Raw genomic sequence first — 13,828 nt, forward strand, 5'->3', positions numbered from 1 at the left:
AACATATTTTTGGAATACATCAATATTAAAGAGAGACTTGAGAAGGATTTCACAAAACTAATAGTCACGCTTCTATGAAGAACATATAAATATAGACACATCTAATTTTCAATCAAACCATACATGAAAAAGAGTTATATGTTCAGAATCTTCTATCAAAATTTCAGTTCAATCCATCAGTAAATCAATTGCTTCTTTTTTTTTCTCTTTGTATATGTCGGTCACCAACATGAAAAAAAGCTAAAATTGACGTTTTATACCTTATCACCTATATTACCTAAAAAGATTGAAGTCTTTGTCCCTGTTTTCCTTAATTTACATGAGTTATGGCTTAAAAGAGGAAGGACCAAGCCCAACAATAAACTCTAGTGACTTATGAAGAGAATATCTTGGGGCTATTTTCAGTGTTGGGAAGGAACTCAGAATGGCGAACCCATGGGAAGAAGTTGAGCTTGCGGTGTGGGGTGAACTGAAGTATTATAAAAGTGTGTCTTGAAGGGCCTCTACCTTCCTCATGTATTTAAGAGTCGCAGCTGTGCATACTGAGGTTGGCATCAAATCCACAGGATTTCGTGTGACGACTAACAATTCAAGTTGTAGCTTGCTGAAATATCATATTTTTAGCATTATTGAAATAAATCTGCATGCATATTCCAATGGAAAACGAAATCAATCACAAATTTATACATGCATGTATCAGTCATGGACTTTATTCATTTATTAAGGAAAATTCAGTGCATTTTTTATTTTATTTTTTGCAAAAGTTTAACTGCATTCTATATTAAAAAAAAAAAATTCCTTGTACCATGCAATTTACGGTCACCAAAATCAGTTATACGATTGCCGCCATTATAGATTGATTCAGCTTTAAAATTACTGGTTCCAGTAACCATACTGCATAACATAGAGTGCTTTTCAAAATTCAGTGAACCGGAAAAAAGAAGTGCAATGCCCCTTCTGGCATATTATAGAATTTGTCCTCGATTCATTGGCAGCAGAGTTTCTTGACCCTGATTTCGTGGAAGTTGAGGATTTAATTGCTGAAATAGCCAGTAATTCAAGACTTAATTCTGATGTCAGGAAGTTATCAGCTAATTTAGCGACCATCTTTTTGCTGAGACCTGAGAGTCTCTTACCGTTCAAAACTCCACGAATCCTCCAAGCAAGAAGCTAGTGCTGGTACAATGGCTCTAGCTTAACTACGCTGCGCTCGAATATTAAAATCAAGACCCAAAAGTACACATTTAACTTCGCTGACAAAAATACTTGAAAAGGAACAAAAAAGGCTCGCATTAAGTAGTGTATTAGGAATAGCTTAACTAATCATACCAAGACTTGAAAATATTCCAAATGATTGTAGCAGAGAGTCATAATATCATGGCAAATCCAATGAACCTAGTGTCAAAGCACTTCCAGAAAGATTCATGTAACACCTCAAAATATGACAACTCAAATTTAAAAAATAAAACTGACACCATTCCTCTTGCTACCAAAACCCAACTAGAGAGATTTGTAGATCTAAGCAACAATGGATGGCTTAGAAGCAATGGAAAGTCTGGACCTTTTCTTGGCTAAGCTCTCACTGCGACGATCTCTCTGCTCCTTCAATCTTGTGGCAAGAAGTTTCTGATACTCAGCAGCCTCGGACTTGGCCTTGGCAATTCTCTTCTTTTTATCTGAAATCCTTGCTCGCTTCCTTTGCAAAGTCAAAGGAGTCACCAACCTCTGAATTTTGGGAGCCTTACTGACCTTCTTTCCTGCAACAAACAGGAACCACGAGATATTAATTACATTAACAAGCTTAAGGCAAACAAGTCCCAAGAAGCTGCTTGCATCCCTCCTGATCTTCTACAAAAAAATTAAACATGCATTTATAAGAATGGCAAGTCATACCAGATTTGGTTGTGAATGATCTCCGGTAAGTATTGACATACTTGCGAACATCATCCTCCTTTGAGAGATTAAAAAGCTTGCGGATCTTTGATGCTCTCTTTGGACCTCTCATCCTTGGTTTCTCTGTGTCAGTGAGTCCCGGAAGATCATTCTCACCCTTCTTCACAATTACCAAGTTCAAAACAGAAAGGTCTTGACTGACAATACACCCGCGCACAGACTTCCTCCTGCGTTCTCCATTGCGCCTTCCATATCCACGGAAGCAGGGGGTTCCTATGGAGGCAAAACAGAAATGCAACTTAACATTAGTCAGGCAAACAGGAGTACGCTATAAGGTTTTCGCAGACAAAATTTACCAAGAATGTTTAGCAATTTAGAGAGCATAACATGGTCTAGCATTTAAGTAGTCACCAACCTCGGTGAAGCAAGAGACGGACACGACCAGGGGTTAGCACTCCCTGCTTCATGGGAAATCCTTGCTTGTCACAGCCTCCCATGATTTTGAAAACATAGCCCTTGAATTCCTATCAAACCCAGAGGATAATTGGTGGGAAACATGCAACTAATATAAACATTCACTGTATGGAAAACCAGAATGTGCATACCTCTCCAAGAGCATCTCCGCTGACTTCCTGTGAGATCCTCTTGTCAAAAAATGCCCGTCTACAGAGGCAAGATTTAAAAATTGATAGAAAATCAGAATTAGAATTGCAAATGGCAATCACTAAACACACAAACATAGTAATCTGATCTTGCCGTTGACTACTATCAAAGAATGGTTACTGCTAAACACATTTACAGTAATCATGTTAGACTAGTTGAATGATACAGAATAGCGCACTATATAGGTTGCTAATGTTTCTTACTCAAGGGAAGACTGTCACTCGAACAAGAAAAGGTATAATAATATGGACACTTTGCTCACTTCAGAAGTTCAACAGTACACTCATGCAAATTTCAGTTCGACACTAAACTCATGCAAATGGATATTTTTCAACATCAAGTTCTTGAAAAGAAGAATTTTTGTATGACATAAAGAAATTGTGAGAGCCTTTTTATATCAGATCATGATTTATTTTCTTACTCATTCTGATTTCAATTCTCCTATTGCAGGACTTCGGTTGCACTTTATTACATTTTGACTATCGAAACTAACTGGGGTTTAAACAGATGATGAATCTAATGCTAAACAATGGATGCAGTAGATGTTCAGGTTCCAAAACAAAGCACATGAATACCAACACAGAATCCAGAAAAGATATACAAAAAATCTAAAGAAAGCTCTAGCATCATCACATTTCAACATATTAGCTAAAACAACATTTTCACACAAATAAGGGCGTGCTAGACTTGTGTCTTAACATTTTGCAAAATTCAGAAAAAATCATAAAGCTCAAAAGCAGAAACTATATTAACAGCCCAAATAATGCATCTTTGTCCCAGTTCACGAGCATCTATCCCATTAATCTAAAAAAGCAAATAGTTTGACTAGAAAAAAGAACTGATTAACTAAACGAAACCCACAAATGCAAAGACACTTTGACAGAAAAAAAAGGGGCGGGGGAACTTACAGCTTCTGGTCATCGTCGATTTCGAGCTTTTTCTGGCATCCCGTAGTGGGATTTGCGATGTTGAACTGCGAAACACAAGCAGAGAACTCAATGAGACCAAGAGAATCACGAAATCATATTTATTAAACGAAAACTTTGTTTTGTGTGATTGGGAGTCAAAAAGATTGGCCAAAAAAGAAAACCTTCATAATGGGGAGATAGAAGCAGAAGCGGCTGTGCCCAAGATGAGATGACTAAAAACAAAGAGAGACTGCGCCTTCTCTTCTGCTTAGGGTTTTAACGTGTGACTAGGCTTTTTATTTATCTCATTCCTGGATTTTTTTTATTATGTGTGTTTGCCTATTGTGTATTTATGCGGTTTACATTATCTACCGTACACGTGGTTTACAATATGTTTTTTGGACCGTTCGATCACTATTTGGTTTTCGTTCTAGACCCATTGTTTTTCAGAAGTATTTTTTTTCTTCTTTTGATGCTATACAAAAAATAAGCTTTCTTTAAATAAATAAATAAAAACATGAGGAAATTCGGGCATGTTCGAGTATTACTTCTTTTTATTTAAAAAAAATTGTGTTCAGATAATATATTTTTTATAAATTGGAAAAAGGAATAGAGTTTTATTTCATTTTTTTCCAAGACAAACATTGAAGTTGAAGTTGGAAAATCTAAAAAAATATTTTTAAAAATTTTACATGCGTTAAAAGAGATAGAAAAGGCATTTCTTCTTTTTTTTCCCATTTTAATGGCTTTTTATATATAAAAATGATAATTTATTTTTTATTTAATTACAATTATACAACGCTTACGTTGTTTTTCTTCTACAAAAATCTCCATCTCTCTCTTCTTTCTCCACTCACTATTTATCATAATCAAAACACTATCATAATCGCTTCTAACAATAAAAATAATAATAATAATTTTATATTAATAGTGTTTTCATAATTATTATTACCAACCCCATTATATTATTGAGTTTGATTTATGTTATTTTGTATTAATTTTTGTATTTAAAAGAAAGCATGTTATATTTCTTTTCTTGCTAGCTTAGCATGCTTTTTATTTATTTATGTATAGTTTTATATGTTTATGTTCGGTCTTTATTTTATTTTCTCAATTGCATGGATTTTGATTGATTTGGAATCATTTTAGGATTTGGGATGAGAAAGTTTGAAACTTTGTGAAAGGGTGAGAATGTTTAAGGGATGCTTGTTATGATTTTGAATTCTAGAAAGCAACATGTGTATATGCAAAGCATATAGTTAGGATACATTGGAGCGATTGATTATCTATCTAGCATTTGTATACTTGCTTAACATGTAACCTTTCTATACCTCCTGCCGGCGGTGGCAAGGCTCATCTATTGGCTATTTTTTTACCCACCATTCCTTGTCCAGACGATCTTGTCAAGCAAGTGTTCTTGATGTAATTTTAAAGTTTTCCTTAATGGTTCTGCGAGTCTAAAAGAAATCAAATGGATTAGGGCATTTGAAAGTGTAGTCGTGTTATTGTTCAAAGTATTTTTTGTTTAGAAATATATTAAAATAATATTTTTTTTATTTTTAAAAAATTATTTTTAACATCAGCATATCAAAACACGATTTAAAAATTAATTTAAAAAAATTAATAAAATATTGTTTGAACCGTGTTGAAAAACTGGCCTACCATATCATCTTTCTTGAGAGCTTGGCTGCTGTTATGTTGAAAGTACACTAGGTTGCCCAAGATTGACAAGAAATCGTAAACAAACTTGCACTCCAAGAATTATGTTGTAGAAACTCTTGCAATAGGAAGTAGTAGTTGTCCTCATGAGGGTCTTTATGTAATTTTTTATTGTAAATTTTGGATTCTATTTATTTATTTATTTATTTTATATTTTATCATGGACTCTGTTGGCTGTGACTTTCACTTATCTATTTCCCACTTTTTCTTTTCTTTTTTTGTTACACCAATGAGATGAATCTATTTGGTGTTTATGTTTCAATCCCTACCTTTTCTAGTTTCCACTTCTTGTTATCCTAGCATTAACCTGTTTGTGAATGTTAGGGGAACTAAATAATGCTTGGTTCATTTTTTATTTTTTTATATTTGTTATAGTTTTTCAACTTATACCTATTGTTTGGAATCCTTGAAATTAAATTCAATTCCAAGAGTTAAATAAATTTTTATGTTTGGAATTCTTTTGAGAATACTGGTTTGAATTCCAAATCTAGACAGAGATCCTTTTACGAGAACAAATTGTATTTTACGTGCACACAATTATAGTCATAAGAGTCTTTGTAATAAGTTTTTTAAATTAAGAGCAAAATAGTCAAGATTATTAATTCAATTTATTTCTATATCTATTTCAAATAGTATAATTGAATTCAATTATATAAATTAGTATTTTATTGAAAAAAATAAGAATTGTGATAGGTCATTAATTGAATTCAAATCACCGTGGAATTGAATTCAATTTCATATATGATTTAATTTCAATTAATAGACACTCTAACTGTGAAAATATTCTATTGTTGTTGTGTATATTCTTGCATCTCATTTAATTTAATTAGGTTAAGATTTTTTTTTTAAAAAGACGATACCCTTAAGATTAGGAAAAAATATATTTGTGAACATCAAAATGTAAAGAATATTATAGAAAGCAAGTTTAATTTAAACATGATTTTTATTTTATCATTTTTCTCTAAATAAAGAATATAATAATAATAATAAAGAAAATTATAGAAGAAAATTTGTTTTATTATTACTGAAGAGGATCTTGTTCTTTATTATTATTATTATTATTATTCAACTTGGCAAATAAATATATAATTGGAAAAATATTTCAATGAAAAGGGCATTAAGACTGGCTCACACCATAATTTAGAAGTTTATAAATATATAGGCCAAGTTTATAATGTTGTGTTTCTTATATTTTTTTCTAAAAGAATTAACTTCATTCATGTTTGGTTTGGTTTGATGTAATATAATGGTTTATTACATTCTTATATTTAATTATAACATTTTTAAAAGAATGAAAACTTGTTAATGCTTGAGATAATAAGAATTCCTCCAACCTAGTGTCCATAATGTTAAAAAAGCTAAGAACATAAATTTAAAAACTATTACATATCGTGTTTCTTTCTTCTTTCTTTCTTTAGTTTTTCCTTTTCTATTATAAAATTTTCTTATTTTTTAATTATAACAATTTATATTGTTGCAAAATAATTAATTACATTTACATATGGTAGTATTGTTATTTGTCGTATGGTGGGTTAGAAGAGCTCTTAAGATTTTTTTAGTGTTACAGTTGAACTGTTGTTTTATTATTTTTTAAAAAAATTTTTTTACTTCAAAATTTTTTTTAAGTTTTTGAAATATTTTGATGTACTAATGTCAAAAATAAATTTTAAAAAATAATATATATATATATTACACAATTGATTACATTATATTGTATTGGTCAAATATTAATTGTTGAGTGTAATTCAATGTGATTAAGATATTTTACATAAACATATAAATACAAAAAAATGAATTTTATATGCATACACATAACATATGAATGCATTAAACTAAACATTTAGAATAATATATTTGTCAAGGGAACAAAAACATTGTTGTCAACAATTATATCTTTTGTTCTTAAAATTAATTTACTTGTCACTTGGTGCAAACAATCTCAATTCAAGTAATTTCTTAAAATTCTATTAACATTATCTTGAAATGCCGCAATTCCTATTAAGGTTTACGAACTAGAAAACAAAGTTGATTTTCTCTTTACAACAACTTAACTTAAAACTTTAGAATTAGTAGGCAAAATAGAAAAGACATATGAAGAAGGCATAATGAAAAAGGCAAGAGAAGCATAAGACTTGCTCACCTTGTTATACATCTAGATAATTATTTCATCCCTTATTTATTTATGGAACCTAGGATGCTAGAATTATTTCTAATTGAAAAAAATTAATTATTGTTTTTTTCATAAATACTTAACATTAAAAATGTTTAAGATATTAAACCAGATATAAAAAATATTTAAGATATTAAACCAGACACCAACAAGAATTATCATGGAGAAACTATTAAGACAAAGTATTAAAACTAACAGATTTAATGAATCTAATTTTGATATTTTTAATAAATACTTAATATTAAAAATATTTAATATATTAAACTACATATTAGAAAAATTAACCAAAATTATCCTGAAAGAATTGATCAGACAAAATATTAAACCTGAAAAATTTAATGAATCTAGATAAGTGATTATTCATAGGTCGGCAAAAAATATAATTTCTTTGACCAAAAAGTTATTTTATAATTAACTCATATATAATCTGAGTACATATGTATGGTTGTTTTAGCTCAAAGCTTATATTTTCTAAGATCTCTCTACTCTAAAAAGTTTGGTGACCTAACCTAATTTTTACATATATAATTATATAAGCCACTTGAAAAACTTGTAATTGAAAAGATTAAGGTTTGGGGTTTATTTATCTTTTAGTTATTATTGGGCTTTTTATAAATATTAGGATTTTTATTTAAATTTAGGTTTATTGGATTATTTTTACTTATTAGTTTTATCCATAGAGTTCTTTCTAGTATAAATAATTATTTGTAGAGAATTTTTTAAATAAAAAGAGATTATTTTTAATAAAAAAAAAATAGTATTCTTTCTAAATTTAGGTTATGTCTACTGCTTAGATCAAGGTTCATAGTTTAGAAGAAGAAATACTATGCCAAAATGGTATCAAAAACAGGAAGCACGTCAACGCATCTCTGGTATTTCTTAAACGTTTGTTAACGTCATTTTGGTCAAGTAGTAGGCCATTAATTACTCTAAACGTTTTTTTGGTATTTTTCTCGTGTTTTTATCATCATCGTGTTTGATCAAAATTTTTTTTTTTTATTTTTTTTTTTAAAAATAAATATTTATTATTTTAGCATTTATAAAATATTATTTAATGTCTGAAGGTAGGTTGCGCGGGTAGACCATATGGAGTTGAGTGGGAACATCTACAATCTTTGGATGTCGCGTACAACATTGTTCAATTGTCAAGTATCGGCATCAACGATGAGGTTTTAATCCTCACGATGCAACATCCATTAGAGCATCTCCAATGCAAAAAGCTATTTTGAAAAGCTAAATTGATAAAATAACATTTTGAATAGTGTAAATATAGCTTTTTTTTTACCATATCTATTCCAATGGAAAAAAGCCATTTGAAGAGCCATTTATATTGGAGTGAAAGAAACAAGTGTCTTATTATTTCTTAATAAATTTGATGTTATTTTTTTTTTCCACATGGCTACATTTAATTGGTTATTTTTTTAGTGGCCCTACTTTGTTGGTTTTGGCTCTTTGAAGAGATATGTAGGAATAGCTTTTGTGGGAGAGAAAAGCCATTTTAGCATTTTGTTTGGCTCTCCCCTTGAAGTGTGCAAAACAAGCAAAGAAAAACCAAAATATTAGTTTTTAATTTTTGACTATCCATTTAGCTTCTCCATTGAAGATGCTCTTACTGAGCGGCGTATGTGGCCAAACAATATCGAGTATTTTTTTTTCTTTTCCTCTCAATTTTAGAGCATTTTCATACATATTTTAAAAATAGTAATTCGATTTATTTCTCATTTAAATTTGTTTCATATTATTTTTATTACTATTTGTTTTTTAAAATAATTTATAAAATTGAGATTTTCTTTTAATTTATTTTTTTTTATTTTTTTAACTTTTTAAATTTGATCCTCATTCTTTTGATTGTAATTTTTTTTGTTTTTAATCATTCTATTAATTGTATTAACTTTCTATTTGTATCCCTCAATATTTTATATCATTCTCTTAATTGAATTATTTTTTCAATTGTATTTCTTAATATTTTATTTTATTTTATTTTATGTCAGGTTTGGTCATTGTTCTTTTTAATTACTATTTGTTTTGTTTTTAATCCTTTTTTATTAGAACTTTCTTTTTCAATTTTATCCATGATAATTTTTTTGATCAAATTTTGTTAACCTGGAATTTGACATTATAATTTTTTAAAATTTGTCTTTTATAAGATGATTTTGGTCTTAGCACTTGAGTCATAGGTTTGAAAGATTGAACCGAGTTGATTTCGATCTTTTTTTAGGTTATTTTTTACAATTAGTTTTTTCTGATTTTATCCTTTTATGGTATTATTTTAATTTCATGTGTCAAGTCACGAGGTTTGAGTGTTAACACAACTTGACTTGGATTAATATTGTTTTTTTTATTATTTGTTGTTGTTATTATTTATTATATTATTAAATTAACTGAATTTACTGAATCAATAAAAATAATAACCCGACTTTCGAATTGCTCTTGCTTCTTAATAAGTGTTGCCGTCGCAAAAACCTTTTTTTCATGCTAAAACAAAGATGGGTCCAGCACGACAATAGTGAGCTATCCTTTTAAATCACTAGCATTCATTAATCATCCATGGTTTTCTTGAGTGCTGCTTATGTTTCGATTATCTGTGATAAGCTACAACGAGAGTTCATTGTAGAGTTTCTTTGCAGAATTCACCCTTGATATGCGGCGTCCAAACTCTTCAGAATGTCCTCAGTAAAATGGCTCAAGAACAAGTTGCAAGCAAGCACAGGAAGGCAAAATATTATACAAAATAATAATAATCAGGGAAAGATAGATGGAACCTTAATTACTGTTAACAGAAATACTCAATTTCAACACAAATTTGTTCATGAACCACTTCCAATGATATTTTTATGTTGGGAGTACTTGCACTTTGACCAATAATCAAAAGGAATTGTCACTTTTTAGCCAGAAACTAATATAATTACGAAAGGTCTTGCATAAAATTATATGTGAGATCTTTTAAAAATATTTTATTTTTTTTAATTTTTAATGCATGTTTGACAAGTAGAATCTTGAGTAATTTTTATTTTAGACTTTGGGATTTTTTTGTGAGTTAAATTTCATGAAGTATGATTAACAAGCCAATCTTGAAAAAGATTTTAGTTCCCACTTTTGTTTAAAAATATAGTTGCGGTTGCTTTTCAAAATATTTTTTACTTGAAAATATATTAAAATAATTTTTTTTTTATTTTTTAAAAATTATTTTTGATATCAGGGTATCAAAATAATCTAAAAACATTAAAAAAATATTAATTTAAAGGAAAAAATAAAAAAAAATTAATTTTTTTAAAAACGCTTTTAAAACGCAAAAATAAAATAATAAGATTAATATTAAGAAATATATTTCACCAGTTCTGTTAAAAAATCAAAGAGCTCAAGATCTGGAGTACACTTCTTTTGGCAGAAGAACTCTTATTATATGATAGAACAACACCAATTAAAGAAAAGAGCAAGCAATCTTGTTCTAGAAGTATCCGTGATGTTTAAACTTTGCCACACACATCACCTTACAAAATAATTTATCTCAGGTCACTTTACATGAATAAGCGAATATTAAGAACCAACGCGAAGGAAAATGTTATTGTAATATATTGAACAACAAAGAAACTTAGGGGATCTACAAAAGGGCATCCGTATGCCACATGGCCAAACAAGGATCACAGTGTAAAGAGTTCACCAGAAACAATCTGGCGCTCACAATCATTGAACAATACCGCAGGAAAGTTGACAATTTATGTACACAGCTTCAGCTCATAATGGGCACACGAAATCACCACTTGTCTCGATATCTTCAAGGTCTGCGTCAGCATCTAAGTCATCAAGATCCATGCTGCTTCCAAGCAAATGCTCTTCACCCTTTGACAGGAAGACAGGTTTGCTTGCCTCCTGTATTATCGACAGGACTTCTTCAACGCTTTGGGATGGGTTGTTGACATCATTGCTTTGCCAGCTTCCTCCTTCCATCAGCTCTATAGGCAAGTTCTTTAAGAACCATGGATGGTTTTTTATTTCTGGAATAGTAATCCTCTACACATAGACAAAAGCATTAACTGATGAAAAAATAGGAGTTACAAAAAAGAAAAAGAAAAAGGTGGCAATGCTTCAAGGAATAAAGGGAAAAGAACTTTGTTCCTTTCAATCATTCAACTTGAAGGTGCTTGCGTGTCCTTATGTCTCCTACATTAAGAGCTGAAAACTTTCTATCAGGTATCAAAAAGCAAGGGCTTATTTTAATTGGTCCTGGGAGTTTCCTACCAAAAATCAGGCACCTTGTTCTATCATCCATTAAGAAAGCATCATAATATAATTGAAATCTTCTCCCTTTTATTTTCACTGCAATCATGGATGGAGATGCAGTTGATACCACAACACTTTTGTTCAAGCTAAAGCCAAGTTACCTTTTCAGGGTCAGCCACAAATATTCGAGTTAAAAGATGCTTGCACTCCATAGAAACACGAACATAATCCGGAATTGAATAGTGGACACTGAGTATCCTCTGCAATGAGCAAACAGTAATTTAATCGGATCAATAATAGATTAGCTAGAATTCCATAATAAATATGCAGACCTTCAATAATTACACTACAACTAAATTCTATCTGGTGCTTAATACTTTGTATAGACACTTACCCCAATTGTCTTTCTGAAGTTCTTTGGACCATCAGGGTCTTCAAAGGGGTATGCCCCAACAAGCATTACATAGAGGGTAACCCCACAGGACCATACATCTGCAATCTGTAACTCTCCGAGATGAGACATAATACGAATGCTTTCAAACAACTTAAATGAGAAGCATGTGCATCAAAAAGGAAGAGAAAGTCCGAAAGATTGTTACCTTCCCATCATATTCCTTTTTTGATAGTACTTCTGGGGCAATGTAAGCTGGGGTGCCCACAGTAGATTTTGGCTGAGAATGCAACACAGCTGACTACACGATAAGCCAAGGAAATTAGTAACCAAAAGGGTGGTGAAACTTCATGCACGCATGTTATCCTTTAGTAAAAATGCTTACCTTTGAATACCCGAAGTCGCATATCTTGACACGCGGTACTGTGTTTCCATCTAGGAGTGTATTTTCAAGCTTAAGATCTCTGTGGCAAATTTGCTGCAGCATAAATATCTCCTCGTATCAAAATCAAATACTATTCTTAAAACAATTACTGTGCATTTTATAAAGGTTGAAAAGACAAAAGGAAGATTAAACTTCTTACCATTGAATGACAGTAACTTACTCCGGATATCAATTGCTGGAAGAAAAACCTTGCCTGATGCAGAAAAACATAAAAACCCCAGAAGTTAAACATTAATCCGATTATACGCTGCTAATTAATAACATTCAAAGCACAACATTTACTGCCTCTAGATGCTCTACTTATTTCCTTTCATTCAACTTCCAAACAACCTTGAATGTTCATGTAATACTAGTAAAATTTCTTTGCTCTACTTTACCTCATCTTCACTAAATTTACCAGAACTGCATATCCTCTCAAAGAGTTCTCCTCCTGCAGCATACTCCATCACAATAGCTAAATGGGTTGGAGTTAGCAAAACCTGGAAGGATGACATTCAAATCAAAGATTTTCTCCTTCCCATTGAATTGATCTATTCTAGGAAGTAACACTCAAAAGAGAATAATTAACAACATCTACTCCAATTAGTTCTTAGTAAAGTAGCTATGGACAATCCACTTTACTGTGGAGAAAATATATTTCAAGACATTTTATGGTTCTCCAACATAAAATAAAGAAAGAAAGAAAAAAACTCTATGGAACAAAATGGAGTCCTTGGCTTACTTGTTGCAGCATACAACAATTACAAGACAACAGATGCCAATTAGCATTACAGGACAGAAAAATTTAAATAACAAACCTCTTTAAATCTAACTATATTGGGATGCTTCAATGACCTATGATTCATAATTTCCCTTTTCACATGTTCATCAATCTGCAACCACAAAACTAACTCCTCAATCAACCCCATGGTAAAGCACCCCCTGATGCTTAAAGATGACGAATTCATAATGGTAAAAACAAACAGTATTGAGTTTCAAGAGATTAGCAACAAACTATAATAAATATGGAAAAATTTTGAAATTGAAATAGGTAAACAGATAGTAAAACAGAGGAAACAGACCTTTTCGCCTCTCTCAAAAAACTTAACAGCAAAGAATTCTTGGGTACATCTATCTCTAACCAGCTTGGTCACCCCAAAATTTCCAGACCCAATATTCTTCATGATCTCATAACGATCCATAGCTACCAAAAACAATGAAAAATTTATTTAGTTATATTGAGTCTCACTTCTCCACTCCCCTATCTATAAACTTGGCTGTTCTTTTTATTGGTTTTAGAAACACATAAATACAATAAAAATGATTAATTAATTTTTTTCTTTAGTTTTAAGAATTTTGTTGAATAAGTTTAGGATTGTTTAAACGTTATACAATGATGATTATCTAAATATTATATTTTGTTTTTAGTTTTGAATATT

General features: G+C 30.6%; 2 protein-coding genes across 3 annotated transcripts; both read right to left on the reverse strand.

The window, feature by feature from the left end:
• Positions 1-1,266: 1,266 nt before the first annotated feature.
• LOC133695255 (small ribosomal subunit protein eS6) lies at positions 1,267-3,771 on the reverse strand. Its single transcript, XM_062117163.1, has 6 exons — positions 3,647-3,771; positions 3,465-3,529; positions 2,499-2,556; positions 2,309-2,417; positions 1,894-2,166; positions 1,267-1,757 (listed from the first exon to the last, which is right to left on the reverse strand). The coding sequence occupies exons 1-6, from the start codon at positions 3,650-3,652 to the stop codon at positions 1,519-1,521; spliced, it is 750 nt and encodes a 249-aa protein (XP_061973147.1). The 5' UTR covers positions 3,653-3,771; the 3' UTR covers positions 1,267-1,518.
• A 7,003-nt stretch (positions 3,772-10,774) lies between these two features.
• Positions 10,775-13,665, reverse strand: LOC133693767 (serine/threonine-protein kinase SAPK2-like). Of its 2 annotated transcripts, XM_062115068.1 has the most exons (9): positions 13,472-13,665; positions 13,208-13,282; positions 12,788-12,889; positions 12,550-12,603; positions 12,351-12,443; positions 12,174-12,266; positions 11,969-12,073; positions 11,736-11,834; positions 10,775-11,364 (listed from the first exon to the last, which is right to left on the reverse strand). In XM_062115068.1, exons 1-9 carry the CDS (start codon positions 13,589-13,591, stop codon positions 11,089-11,091), a joined length of 1,017 nt encoding a protein of 338 aa, XP_061971052.1. In that variant the 5' UTR covers positions 13,592-13,665; the 3' UTR covers positions 10,775-11,088. The 2 variants fall into 2 exon arrangements, with proteins under 2 accessions (XP_061971052.1, XP_061971054.1); XM_062115070.1 differs by lacking the exon at positions 13,208-13,282.
• Positions 13,666-13,828: the final 163 nt, after the last annotated feature.

This window comes from Populus nigra, chromosome 5, assembly GCF_951802175.1.
Source record: "Populus nigra chromosome 5, ddPopNigr1.1, whole genome shotgun sequence".
In the NCBI taxonomy this organism is placed as follows: Eukaryota; Viridiplantae; Streptophyta; class Magnoliopsida; order Malpighiales; family Salicaceae; genus Populus; species Populus nigra.